The sequence below is a fragment of the Babylonia areolata genome, chromosome 20 (assembly GCF_041734735.1).
Source record: "Babylonia areolata isolate BAREFJ2019XMU chromosome 20, ASM4173473v1, whole genome shotgun sequence".
NCBI lineage: Eukaryota > Metazoa > Mollusca > Gastropoda > Neogastropoda > Buccinidae > Babylonia > Babylonia areolata.
This window is the reverse complement of record NC_134895.1, coordinates 18816337-18831336: the sequence shown is the minus strand read 5'-3', so window position 1 is coordinate 18831336 and position 15000 is coordinate 18816337. Positions and strand designations below refer to the sequence as shown.

At 41.6% G+C, this 15000-nt stretch overlaps 1 protein-coding gene across 1 annotated transcript in view; it reads left to right on the top strand.

Annotated features, from left to right (window-relative positions):
- The window catches only part of LOC143295295 (inactive tyrosine-protein kinase transmembrane receptor ROR1-like), a 210547-nt gene that overhangs the window by 109467 nt on the left and 86080 nt on the right, over positions 1-15000 (top strand). The window contains exon 3 of the mRNA XM_076606916.1: positions 8689-8878. Coding sequence (XP_076463031.1) covers positions 8689-8878 — 190 coding nt within the window. The remainder of the gene's footprint in view (positions 1-8688; positions 8879-15000) is intronic.

Here is a 15000-nt window from a genome sequence, read left to right as displayed (position 1 = left end):
GGGGTGGGGGGGGTACATAACTGAATGAAGGAAAAATGGCCGAGAGTGTAAATGTGTTATAAGTGCTGTTCAGGACGATGGCAGGGCGAAATCAGATTGACAGTTGCAGCATGAACGAGCACGGGAAGAGAAGATGTGGAAAGGCAGTGTTGTTTTTTCTGTTGTGGTGGTTGTTGTCTTTACTTTTTCTTTTCTTTTCTTTTTCTTTTCTCTGTTTTCTTAAAGATATTACGCACTTCATGACTTGGCGTGGCACACATGTAGTCCACAACTACATAGTGCAATATTTCGGATATATATGGAAGCTTCTTTTTTTTCTTTTTCTTTTTTTTTTTATTGTTGGCATTATTGATTTTCTTCTTCTTCTTCTTCTTCTTCTTCTTCTTCTTCTTCTTCTTCTTCTTCTTCTTCTCCTCCTCCTCCTCCTCCTCCTCCTCCTTCTTCTTTCTTTCTTTTTTTCTTTCTTCTTCTTCTTCTTCTTCTTCTTCTTCTTCTTCTCATTCGTTTGTGAACATGTGCGTGAGTGCGTGCGGCGTGTTGATATATGACAGACGATTTGTTCTTTTTGAGAGAGAGGGATGAGGAGAACAGTTTTGTCTTGCTGACAGATGCAGAAAGTCCAAGGCACAAAAGTCGTCAATGGATAAATAAGCCGATAAATAGATACAATAGTAGATAAATTAGCAAACAAGTTAAATGAATAGATACATGCATGAATAATCAAGTAAACAGGTGAATACATACATAAATACATACAATTATGAATTGATGAATGAATAAAAAGCCTCTGCGGATACTGCATGGACGGGTTAAAGATAGAACTGTACCCCTTGTATTATTATTCACAGACTGAACAGATATCATTCCATAAAGGTGGAGGAAAGATGTTGCTTTTTTCACATGGCACAACCACCGTCTTTATGCCATATAGCAGATTTCTGACGCCGTTGTGTGGGTAGCCATGGAAACAAATGGTCTGGGTGGAAACCTTTTTTCGGTGTGTCCGCTGAGACTCTCGAAAAGAGCCACCCGGCACTAGTATCTTTCTGCATTACCGTGAATTAAGCTGTCCACAGATTTGATTCTGTCTGTCTCCGTGAGTGCGTGGACTGTGTGTGGTTGTTGTCGATGTGACAAATGCGTATTGTGACAGTAAAACCGTATCTTACATTTCTTACTGTATGCTTCTCCTTACCCGTTCTGTCTGTCTGTCTGTCTGTCTGTCTGTCTCTTTGTATGTTGTGTCTGTCATTCTGTCTGTCTGTCTGCCTGTCTGTCTGTCTGTCTCTCACTCACTGTCTCGCATGGATGCGCCTACACTCATGCGTAGGCGCGCGCGCGCGCACACACACACACACACACACACACACACACACACACACACACACACACACATGAATGCACTCATGCACTCGTTACTACACAACTCTTCCCGCACAGATGTACACGCGTGCGCGCATTCGCGAAGAGACAGACATTTTTTTATCATGATTATTCTGTAGCGTATTGTAAGAAAGGGGACTCATTGTCAGTTGTACTGCTTGGTTGTTTTGTGTCTTGTTTGTGTGATTTTTTTTCTTTTTTTTTAAAGATTTTTTTTAGATAATGTACAAATATGTGACAAGTGACATTTTCTTCATTTGATACAGGACTTTGATAAAAAAAAAATATAAAAAAAGATCAAAGGTTCAACAACAACAAACTCGGTCACTGCACTCCGCGCTCCATGCCCCACCATGTTTCTCTCTCTCCCTCTCTCTGTTTCTCTCTCTCTCTCTCTCTCTCTCTCTGTGTGTGTGTGTGTGTGTGTGTGTGTGTGTGTGTGTGTGTTTCTCTCTCTGTGTTTCTCTTTCTCTCTCTCTCTGTCTCTCTCTCTCTATTTCTCTCTCTGTTTCTCTCTCTGTTTCTCTCTCTTTCTCTCTCTCTCTTTCTCTCTCTCTTTTTCTCTCTCTCTCTCTCTCTCTCTCTCTCTCTCTCTCTCTCTCTTTCATTTTCTGCTCTGTTGTCAGGTTTATCGTGATTTACGTATAAAGTATATTCCACAAAACTATTATCAGGATCCTTCCCTGTTCCGGACTGCGTTGCTTATGGCATCTCGAAGAGAACCAATAGTAAGGAATGTGTGTATGTATTTATACAGAGCTTTTAAAAGACGCACCATTATGCTTAGCTGATTTAAGTAGCTGCTTTTGTAATGTCTTCTGTCAGTATATTACTGTTTCAATGAGTTACTCAGAAAATGTGTGTGAATTATTCACAAATACTGTACCCCCTTCAGAAGGGGCCATGGCCTATACTGATTAAACTATTCGAGTTCGAGTTCGACTTCGAGTTCGAGTTCTCTCTCTGTTTCTCTCTTTCTCTTTCTCTGTCTCTCTCTTTCTCTCTCTCTCTCTCTCTCTCTCTATATATATATATATATATATATATATATCCCTCTCTCTCTGTTTCTCTCTCCCTCTGTCTCTCTCTCTCACTGTCTCTCTCTCTTTCTCTCTCTCTCTCTCTTGTCTAATAGTAAACTTGTATCCATATTCAGTTTTTTTACTCATGCCTCAAAAATCAAATACAAAAAGGAAGAAAAAAATGTTTTTAAATGTTAAGCCATAGCAACTCTTAAATATTCCTTCTTTTATTATTATGTTTTTAAAGTACGTATGAATTTCAGAAAACGCTCAAAAAAATCGGTGATGATGGACGGGAAAGGAGCAGGAAAACACGAGTATTAAAAAAAAAAAAAAAAAAAAAAATATATATATATATATATATATATATATAAAGTAAACACACACGGATAATATGGTTCTTGCTTTGAAATTATTGGCGTTTAGTGAATGGTCGGCCTTATTCATGGGTGTATGACTGAAGCTGTGTGTTGGCATGTGTCAGTGCGTGCGTGCGAACACTACTTTAGTCTCCCCTCCCTCCCCTCTTGCAAATATTCCTCATATATTTCGTGGACATTACGTTTATAAATTCCGATCCACTTCGCAGACAAAGATAATGTCTGTAAAACTCATTCAGCGGAAATCCATACACTGCAAGGAACAAAAGACTTACGATTAACTACTGTACTATTTCCATTGCCCCTCGCTTTCAAATGATAGGTACTCAGTGAAGGAGGACAGAAAACGCGTTGGCAGACACGGGAAAGAAGGGGCTGAATGTAAATATATGGTCTTTGAACTAAAGACTACGAACTTTGTAAGAGAGAAGGGGTTTGGGAAAATTAGTATTTGGGTCTCCACTGCTTGAAGACTCTTCCTAGGCTTCAGGGTATGGGTGAAGTGTTGGACACAGAACGTATTGACAATAGACTAACGGCCATTTCACTGCTCATTTAAAAAAGGGGCGTATGTTTTTGGACTTTAAAAGAAGAAAAAAGAAGAGGGTGTCTGTGTATGTGTGTGCCTTTGTACCAAGACGGGAACCTTCAAAAAGCCCGCACCTGGGAAAACATAACTGAAAATACATACACTATCAAAAGAAAAGTTGTTCCATGGGTTTATGAAAATTTGTTTTACTTGTAAATCATTTCTTTACAGAACGCAGAGTATAGTTTTCAAACGCGGCCGTTCTCCACCATGCAAAATAATAATGATAATGATAATAATAATAATAATAATAGTAATAATAATGATGATGATAATGATGATGCTAAAATGATAATAATAACCATTCACACATACGTGCCCAGGTGTGAAGGGAACAAAAGCAACAATCATTCCAACTGTACTGTATACACAGAGCAATTTTCACCACCTAACTGAGACTAGGAGGAATGCTTGGTCACACTTGTATCAGAAGAAGTGGTAAGTGCTGTCTTTCAGAGACGCCACAAACAACTGCTCCTCTCAGTGCCTGTTTACTGTCAATGGTTTCCTGTATTAAAAAAAAAAATCATCCGTACCCAAAAACCCCCCAAAGAACTGTTTGCCGTCGTCCTCCAAGCGTACCGAGGCAAATATTTATTTTCCCCCAATTCAATGTTCAGTCGCTGTGCAGCTTTCAAATCAAGCTCTGTCTACCCCCCTTTTCCCTCTGTTGTGCTTCAGAGGCATGTATAGACAACAGTCGTTTTCCTTGTTGGTGGAGCAGGCGGCCTTTCCCCGAAACAGGACCCACCTCCACCCAGTAAATCAACAGCCCTCCCCCTTCATGATTCATAATTACTCCTCTGAACCTCGGTGACAAAAGCACCACAGTCACAGACTGATGTTGTGAACCGTGGTAAGAAAAAACAAAACAAAAAAAAACAACAACCTCCCAACGGAAACTTCGTGCCGCTTACCGCCATCCCATCTTAATAACACACCTACCGAAAGAAAAATATTTAAAAGAAGAATGATCAATAGAAAAAGGCCGGCGAGGGGTTTTTTGGGGGTAGGGTGGGGGGAGGCTAAGGGAGGCAGCAGATAGTTTGCCTTTCGTGGGGAGACGGAGCTTGCTGGCTGGAGTGTGTACAGTCGTTGCCATTGTTAAGTGGGGGGACAACTCGCCAGACGCTCTGGGGTCGATCCGCCCAACCATGAAACTCCCACATCTCCCGTAATTGCGTGGAAAATACTGGGTAGAAAAAAGTGGTGCACCGGCGTGAACCGTGACAGACATTGAAAAATTACAATTTCGTTTTTGTTACTTTATTGTGCGCGCGCGCGCGCGTGTGTGTGTGTGTATGTGTGTGTGTTTGTGAGAGAGAGAGACAGAGACAGACAGAGAGAGAGTCAATGAAAATATTGTTAAATGACAGAGCACAAAGGCGACCAGAAAATGCACGTGAAATCTGGATCGTAGAAACGCCCACATGCACTCAGAGGCCGCCACCAATGGAAGACCTGGACGAAGAGAGAAGCAGCATCAGCTGCAGGAGAAATCCTTTTCCTTCAATGGCACTGGAAAACAGGGGCCTGCAGATGGTGCCTGTTTATTTCGATAATGATCACGACTTCAGCAATCAGAGTATTAAAAAAAAAGAAGAAGAAATAAAATATATTAAAAGAAATATACATTTAAAAAAGAAAACACACACACACACACACACAAGATGGACAACTAAACTGATGTCTTATGACCGAACGTTTACTAAGCGAAACAAACGACTTGAAGTGTTAGTTACATTCGGGTTTAATACATTTTTATAGAAATCGAGATGAACAACTAAAGTTATGTCATATGACCGAACGGTTACTATACGAAACAAAACGGATGACAGTGTCAGTTGCATTCGGGTTTGAAACATTCATAAAAATCGAGATGAACAACTTAACTGATGTCATAATATGACTGAACGTTTACGAAACGAAATAAACGGCTGACAGTGTGCGTTAGTTACATTCAGATTTAATGACGACACACCACCTGTAGTGATATGACCGACGGGGATATCCATCCCAGGAATGAGGGAGAAAGAGAAGCTATCTGACACTACACCTACACCAGCAGAACCACACCACATTAAGACTGACGAGGGTGAGGGGGGAACAGGGTGGGGGGGGGGGGCAGGAGGGGAGGGAAAGGGGGGCACCGAAAATGTCACGTTTCTATGTTGGGTATATCTGATTCCAACTCACAGCATTTTTTACTGCGAGTTCGGCGCCCAGACGCCGGCTGACCGTATCCGCCGGGTGTTTGCTTTTCTGCGGACTACGGCGTCGCAAAGCTGTGTGGACTGTAAATGGCGCCGGCTTTACTTCTTAACTCAGCCTTATCTGTTACAGGGAAATAAGTGCAATTGTATGTTCTGAATTCTTTGTTATGAATGTAAAAATAGTTATGAAATTTTAATCCTATTATTGAATCCGTCGTTGGAAATATAAGATTTTAGATGATGATATAGTAGATATTGATTCCTTCGTTGGAAACATGAGTGTAATATTTGTGGAAATGATTATGTAATTGCAAGTGTTATATTCTTTCTCCGAAGTATCACACTGTACAAGTCGGGTCCTTGGTTGGAAAGGTAAGTTTATAGTACCGAATCATTTGGTGGAGATATAAAATTGTTACTATTAAATCCATGATTGGAAATGTAAAACTGTAAATACCTATTCCTTTGTTGAAATTGTGTAACTATAATAAAAAAATAAAAAAATAATAAAAACAACAACAACCGATTACTTTATTGATAATCAACACTGAACCTTTTGACAGAAATATAAAATTGTAAATATAGAGTGTGTTTGAAAATCTAATATTGTGGACATTGAATGCTATATTTGGATTATAAAACTGTGGATGAGAAACGTCAGGATAAAGGTAATAGAGTGGCGCATGTTTTACCCAGCACACAGGCAGAGCCTCAGTTGGATTGTCATGAACGATTTCAACAGCGATACGTTTTCTTTACTACACGCCAAGGCTGGTTTGCATGAGTGCTAAGTTTGCTTTTGCGTTAAAAGTGTTCTTAAGTCTGTCGAACTAGCGTAAAGTTAGGAACGATCTTAAAGCTTAGCAAACTTAGCACTGCTAACATACAATCCAACATAAGTCCACATATTTACGAACACTCTTAATTAAAGCTCAACAAACAATGATCGCTTATGCAACGCAGCTTTCCTCATCTTTGTGTCTGGCACTGCAAGCAGCTGCTCTTTTCCACTGCTCTGTGTTTATATTTTCCTTTTTTAAGAACCGACGCTTCACTGTATTATTGAGGACGTGAAGAAAAGCACCTTTGCTTTGCTGGAAACCCTTGGACTCGACTGGCTAACAGACAGACGGAACATACGGGACATACCGAGAACCACCGAAGCGCAGCGAAGCGTTCATTTGAAATGACACGCGTTACGGTTTTGACATGTTTGTTTCTGTCGATTTAAACGCTGCTTTGGAGCGGCCTGCCCCTGAACAAAGAGAAGGAGGATTTTCCTGGTGCTGTGTGTGTGTGTGTGTGTGCGTGTGTGTGTGTGTACGTACGTGTGTGTGTGTGTTCCAGTTCGATTCGGAGTTGTTTTGTTTTTTTTGGTTTTTTTTTTGTTTGCATCTCATCTTTTATGATGGCAGATGACATGGTGTTTAGTGTCAGACTTCGGTACAGAGCTTTTTTTTCCTGGTGTTTACTTCGTGAACTTTGGGCTTGAATTTTTTTTTTTTTGGGGGGGGGGGGGGGTGGGGGGGGGGGGGGCGGGGAGGTGTTTAATTAAACGGATACCAGTTTGAATTGGTTTGTACTCTAGCCAGGGAGTAATTATTGTAATCTTTATGCGTGTCCGTTTTCCTCCTACCTCTCCCTCCCTCTGCCTCTGTCTCTGGCTGTATCACTCTGTCTGTCTGTCTCTGTCTCTCTGTGTGTCTCTGTCTCTGTCTCTCTGTGTGTCTCTGTCTCTCTCTGTCTTTCTGTCTCTCTCTCCATTCATCCATCCTCAACCAATCCACAGACGCCCAGACGTTTTCACCAAAAACATCTAAATGTCGTACTTTTTTTTCTTTTTCTTTCTTTTTTTTCCCACTTTATTCCTCACAGATCAATACGGTGCCACCTCCATACCCCGAGCCACAGTTAAACAAAGACAATGACTCAAAATGACGCAATCGGTTGAGTCACACACACACACACACACACACACACACACACACACACACACACACACACACACACACACACAAACTACTCATAGTGCAACAGACGGTAGTGATCATAACGACAAAAGCGTAACAGAGTTTTGAAAAAGAAGAAGGGGTATATTTTTTCCCGACCACAGCTCTGCATAAACCCGATTCGGTGGTGTAGCACCTTTCTCATTGGCTGGTTTATAGTGCTAGTCCACAGTGGATTGGTCAGTCGTTGTGCAAGTTGCATATAATTATAGAATGATAACGTGCGTGCACACTTTTTGTCATTCAACATGATTGTGATTTATTGAAGTCTAAAACTATCAAAATGGATAAAAAGGTTATACATGAATTGATAAGTTGATAAATAGATAGATAACAAGTAAATGAATAAACAGCCTTGCAGATAACTCGCGTCGTTGTTAAGACAAAGTTATATTTATTAATGTTTCCATTGAGTTCTGATGCGCACTTTCGTTACATCATCGTGCTTATATATATATATATATATATATATATATATATATATATATATATATATATATATATATATATATTTATTTATGTATATTGTATGCATACATACATGAATCTCTCTCTCTCTCTCTCTCTCTCTCTCTCTCTCTCTCTCTCTCTCTCTCTCCTCTCCTCTCCTCTCCTCTCCGTGTGTCATGAATGTCAAACCTTGCTAGAGTAGCTTTTTATAAACTTAGTTCTGAAATATATACACGCAGACCACTTCTTGTCGTCGTCGTTGTTTTGTTTTTGTTTTTATGAAAAGTATACACATCACAACATCATTTCACAGTCATATTCTTGAGCACAACACGGCACTTACCATCATTTTTACTGGATCTGAAACCATCTGCCATCAGATAACAAACTCTTGTCCTCCGTTTGCAATCTATTTTTCATCATTTCTCAAGTGACCTGTTTTTATTTTTCCCTGAGTGCATAATTCGAGCTGCTTTTTACTTGTGATTCAAAATGATTAAGAGTTGAGCATATCGACTTATTTGCTTACGCCCCATAAGGTCAGATTGCTCAGGGCTGAGGTCGGATTCATAATGAAACAAACCTATAACTTTATTCCCATAACAGTATTTTCATTTGTCCTTCACCTTCCTGTGTCAACAGGTCAAGGTTACGTGCAGCTGGATTACGCCATGCGCAATGTCACCAAGTACCGGACACAGCAAGTGCGCCTGCGCTGCGAGATCACCGGAAGCCCCATCCCGAGCTACACGTGGTACAAAAATAGCCTGCCGCTCAAAGATGGCGACGAGAAAGGGCGCATCTCCATCCGCCGTACCACCTGGGGATCCAGGTAAGTCGTGCTGGTCAGTGGTTTGCGTGTGTGTGTGTGTGTGTGTGTGTGTGTGTGCGTGCGTGCGTGTGTGCGTGTGTGTGAAAACATGCATGACAAGCTCCACGCTTGAACCTATTAAGCCAAATCATTGTTTCTATGGTTATGCACCATCAGATTTTTTTTCTGCCTAAACGCAGACTGTCAATTTTAACATGACTAGCACTTTTGAACCTTGTTTTACTTTCTACGGGAACTCTCTTTCTCCCTTTATTTCTCCGTCTGTCTGTCTCCGTGTCTATCTGTCTGTCTGTCTGTCTGTCTCTCTCTCTCTCTCTCTCTCTCTCTCTCTCTCTCTCACGCACACACACACACACACACACACACACACACACACACACACACACACACACACACACGTACACACACACACCACAGTTGAACCACCAAACATAATGAGTGCGTGAAAGTTAAGAGTGCGCGCGTGTTGGAAGGAGTGTGCGTGTGTAGCCCAGACTTCCAAGAGAGCTTTTCCCACATTATATTCCAGGATTCTGGTCTTCACTTCCTTTCAATAATATTCGCTATAATGTACTCCCAGAGGATCAAGGGAGCCGTCGTTATATTAACGTCTGTGTGTTCTAATCAGTGTAAAAGCCGCGAGATCAAAGAACTGCGCTCATTCCGTTCCGATGGATACACGTCCTCCTCACGTCCATCCGCTGTCTTGTTACCGGAAACTGATGACTGCATGCAGTGTGGTGTTGTGCTTTCGTCAGCTTCTTTGCTTTTGTTGTTGTTGTTTGTTTGTTGTTGTTAGTAGTAGTAGTAGTAAGAGTAGTAGTATATCTTATTATTATTATTGTTTTTGTTGTTGTTGTTTTTGTTGTTTTTGTTTTTGTTATTGTTGTTTTTGTTCTGTTATTATTATTGTTCTTCTTGTTATCGTTGTTGTTATGATTATTGTTACTATTGTTGTTGTTGCCGTTGTTGTCGTTGCTGTAATGTATTTATTTATTATTCCTATTATTAATATTGTTAGAATTATTATCATCATCATTAATAGTAGTAATAGTATAGCAGCAGCAGCAGTAGTAGTAGTAGCATTTGTTCTTGTTCTTGTTGCATTTTTCTAACATCATCATTGTTGCATTTTTTTTATCTAACATTCTTTGAAGGTTTGGTTGTTTTTTTCGGTTTTATCGTTATCCGTCTAGGGTATTGTGTTTATCACTTTATGTTTTCTGTCTTTTCTTTAGCCTTCAATATTTGTACTCTGATGCCCCAAGCCTCAGCTGTGCGCTTGGAATTGTATTGTGATGTATTACGTTAAAAGTATGTATATATGCAGATTCACACACACACACACACACACACACACACACACACACACACACACACACACACATATATATATATATATATATATATATATATATATATATGTGTGTGTGTGTGTGTGTGTAATATAGATAATAAATACAACATAACTGTGAACCTGGCGACTGAGTACACTTTAACCGTTTGCTGAAGCATCCTCTGATGACGTGCATCCATAGAATGAAGAACGCAGAGCCAAAAGGAAAATGCTCTCTCTCTCTCCTCTCTCTCTCTCTCTCTCGATCTATCTATCTCTCTCTCTCTCATTTTTTTTCTCTTACATTCTCTCACCCAACCCTAATCTATCTCTCCCACTCAGGAAAGCCGAAAAACAAACAAACAAACAAACAAAACAAAAAAGAACGGATGTTATTGTTTATGAAAGTGACGCTAATTCTCCCACTTAGTTCAGCCAAAGCTAATCGGCATCACAAAGCGCCGCATTTATTTTGTAAACGTTGACTCTGGCTTCGAGTACACAAGTTTGATACCAGGGACAAGTTTGTGATTCTGCCCACGGTTGCCCCCCCACCCCCACCCCCCATCCCTCCACCTCCGTCCTTCTCCCCCCCCCCTCCCCCCCCACCCTCCCCCTATTAAATGCTCCACGTCGTGTGTATCCCTATCTGATCAAGTGTCACCACAGCCGCAGGTGCATCAAAAAGCTTAAGTGTTCAGTTTACCGGGTTTTCTTCTTCGTCTTCTTCTTCTTCTTTTTCTTCTTTCTCACCTCCTTGACACTTTGTATCTCAGTGTCAGTGGGCCAGATATTTACGAAGGCCGCTCAGTTTATCTGCATGACACGCCGAAAAGTGTTGATTCTTACGTCAGATCTGTTTTCTGTTGTTGTTGTTGTTTTCTTTCTTTCGTCTTTCTTTATGTCACTGACACTAGGAGGGGGCGGGAGGGGGGGGGGTGGTGGTGATAGAGGTGGGAGGATTCAGGATTCCGGTCGATTCGTTATCGTCTGGTTTCATGCAATGTGTTAGTCTGTGTGCATTCATTTCGAAACTTGTGGCAGCGAGGATTTTTCGGTTATTTGTAAATACGATTTAAAAAAAAAAAATTAAAAAAAAAAGAGAGAAAATTTGTATATATATATATATATATATATATAGAGAGAGAGAGAGAGAGAGAGAGAGAGAGGGAGATTGAGATTGAGATTGAGATGGTTTATTCATATAGGCCACAGCCCCTTTGAAGGGGGATATACAGTAAAATGCTAAAGTCATACATTCAAAAGTCTTCATGATGTAACATATACATTTCTCCTTTTGAGTGCTTTATACAGATATAGAGCGAACTCCTTGACAGTCTTTTCATTTGTTGATGACATTAACATGATAAGTCTAAACAAGCAAGGGTGTTGACAGTATTTAAGTGGAATCAATTGTTCTCTAAGATCTCTTAATACTGGGCAACACAGCACAAAGTGAACTTCATCTTCTTTAAATTCTTGACACATTGGACAAAACAAATTTTGGGCACATGATTTTCGATATCGATAATAATGCGTACATATTTCAGTAACACCTAATCTAAACCTTGCCAAAGTATATTTCAGATGTCTATCAAGTCTCATTGACAAATAAACTGGCATATTATAAGGTATATGACAAAACATTCGATACAAATCAAATCTGTCGCTATTCTGAATATGAGAGTTCCAATTTTGCCATCTACAATCAATTAATGTTCTACGAAATACATGAATAAAATTACTGATATCTCCGACACTTTGGTTCAACCATACGAAACCAAAACCATACTCACAAAGTTTCATTCTCACATTAGACACCCAATTTCTCTTGCCTCTATTATCTAAATCTAATAGCATTCTATAAGCTTTATGGGGTAATCTGTGCTCTTCCATCTGAGTTATTTTCAGCCAATATTGAATACATTTAACAGTGGAAGTCAAAACTATGGGATATCTGGCTGTTTCTCCATACACTAAATCATGAGAGAAAGAGAGAGAGAGGGAGAGAGAGAGAGATTAAATGACTGCCATTTCTCAGATTCCGTTCCTGTGGTTTGTTGTGGGTTTGTTTTTGTTTTTTTAAGTTGTCCCGCACGATTCAAGTTGATTTGGTTGTAATTGCGGCTACTTGAAACATAGTAAACAAGAAGTACACCAGTTCAGTTATAAAAGTGCAAATACAGAATACAGGGTCTTAGAATAAAAGAGATGTAACAGTGTGGCGAGACTATCTTGTTGTGGTTTTTTGTTGTTGTTGTTTGTTTGTTTTTCTTTTTATTCCTCCTGAACTACGGCCGCCATATACAAGGACCGTGGCACGCGTGGCATATTCCAGACACGCCAAAAGCTCAAACAAAAAAACAATGTTAGCGTCTCACCCGAAATAGTAGTGTGTCTGTGTCTGTGTCTGTGTGTGTGTGTGTTTCACGAGTCCACACAACATGTAACATCGTTACGACCTCTATATTTAGCCTCTGATATTTTGGTGCATGCTGAACGTTTCTGGGGGTTCATTAATCTTGCAAGGGGACACACGTATCCGTGTGCGCGCGCAACGCACTCAGGCACGCGCATACGGGCGCGGAAAAGTGCGTATGCACACACACACACACGCGCGCGCGCGAGAGAGAGAGAGAGAGAGAGAGAGAGAGAGAGAGAGAGAGAGAGCACATACGCACACACGTACACACACACGCGTACATACACACAAACATATGCGCGCGCACGCTAAGTTAGTCCAAAGAAATATAACAAGAACCACTCCCCATACATTGCGAAGAAAGATATCAAGACAGACGAAGGTTCATACTCAGTACACTGCTACAACTACTTATACTACTACTACTATTACCAGCATCACCACCACCTCTGTATTAGTTCTCTGGAGAAAATCCGATAGACATAGTCAGAAGCTTTGTTTCCCAGGCTTTTTGCTATCAATGTACTGTCTGACCGCCTGTCACCTTATCTGATACAGTGCTGGATATTGCAGAGAGTAAGGCAGCACAGAGAGAGACAGGGGGAGCATGCTTAGGGTGGTGGTGGTGGAGATGCCTGAAATATCGGTCTGTCCGCCCTTAACCCGCCCGGCCCCCACCCGACACACCCTCCTCGACCTAACATCTTGATCGTCTGGCGACGGGGTTGTTGGGATGGGGGTGGGGGTTCTGTGGTGGGGAGAGCGAAAGGAGGGTTGGAGGGGGGGTGAGAGGGGAGGGCAAGGGCTGCTGAAGATAAGACAGAGAGAAGGGTGGGGTGGAGAGAGACAGACAGACAGTCAGTCAGACAGTGAGAGATGCAGGTTTACATGTTGTTTGCGCTCTCTCTCACGCGCACGCATGCGCGCGCACGCGCACACACACACACACACACACACACACACACAATAAGAGACAGACAGACAAATAAATAGGACAGGAGAAAGTAAGACATAGACCCGACAGATGCACAGAAAAAGAAACGGGTCAGGAGTAGGTAGGGGAAGGGGGAAACAGACTCTGAAACCAACAGACAGACAGACAGACAGGGATGCCGGTTAGACTCTGAAACCGACAGACAGACAGACAGAGGGGCCAGGAGGGGAGGGGGGAGGAATGCAAGATTGATGATGGGAAAGGGGCTAAAGCGATGGTATCTCGGGGCTTTATCTGCCGGCTGGTGTCTCCAGCTCTCACCCACTTCACCTTATTGGTGAAAATGATCACCACAGAACGTTGACTGAATGAGGCCGGCAAGAAGGTGCACGCAGGTCTGCTGTGCCAGTCTATCAAGAGGCACTGGAAGTAACCGTATTTATTTCGTGCTTCTGGTCATGTTGTTGTTGTTCTTCTTGTTCATAGGTCTGCTTTGCTAGTTTGTCAGGAGGCACTATAGAAGAAAAGGAAATAATTATGTTTAGTTCATGCTTTTGGTCATGTTCATGTTGTTGTTGTTGTTGTTTTCTGCATTTATGATGCTGGAGGAAAAACTATGGGTCCAAGGATGATTAGGTTCGGAAAGAAAGGCAACGTATTCCTTCATGTTTGTTTTTTTGTGGGTTTTTTTTCTCTCACGTTCAAAGGTGTAGGGTTTGAGAAATTGAAATAAAGCCTTCACTTAATGATTCATGATTCCCTGTCTCTGTTCTTGTATCTTTCTGTCTCTCTGCCTCTGTCTCTCTGTCTCTGTCTCTCTCTCTCTCTCTCTCTCTCTCTCTCTCTCTCTCTCTCTCTCTCTCTCTTTCTTCCAATCTGTGTTTCTCTTTCTCTCTCTCCCTTTCCCACCCTGTTTTTTCTCAATTCCCCACCACTCTCCACTTTCCATCTCTCTCTCTCCTTCCCACCCTGCCTTTCTTAATTCCCCACCACTCCCCACTTTCCATCTCTCTCTCTCTCTCCTTCCCACCCTGCCTTTCTTAATTCCCCACCACTCTCCACTTTCCATCTCTCTCTCTCCCTTTCCCACCTTGTTTTTTCTCAATTCCCCACCACTCTCCACTTTCCATCTCTCTCTCTCTCCTTCCCACCCTGCCTTTCTTAATTCCCCACCACTCCCCACTTTCCATCTCTCTCTCTCCCTTTCCCACCCTGCCTTTCTTAATTCCCCACCACTCTCCACTTTCCATCTCTCTCTCTCTCTCTTTCCCATCCTGCCTTTCTTAATTCCCCACCACTCCCCACTTTCCATCTCTCTCTCTCTCCTTCCCACCCTGCCTTTCTTAATTCCCCACCACTCTCCACTTTCCATCTCTCTCTCTCTTTCCCACCCTGCCTTTCTTAATTCCCCACCACTCTCCACTTTCCAC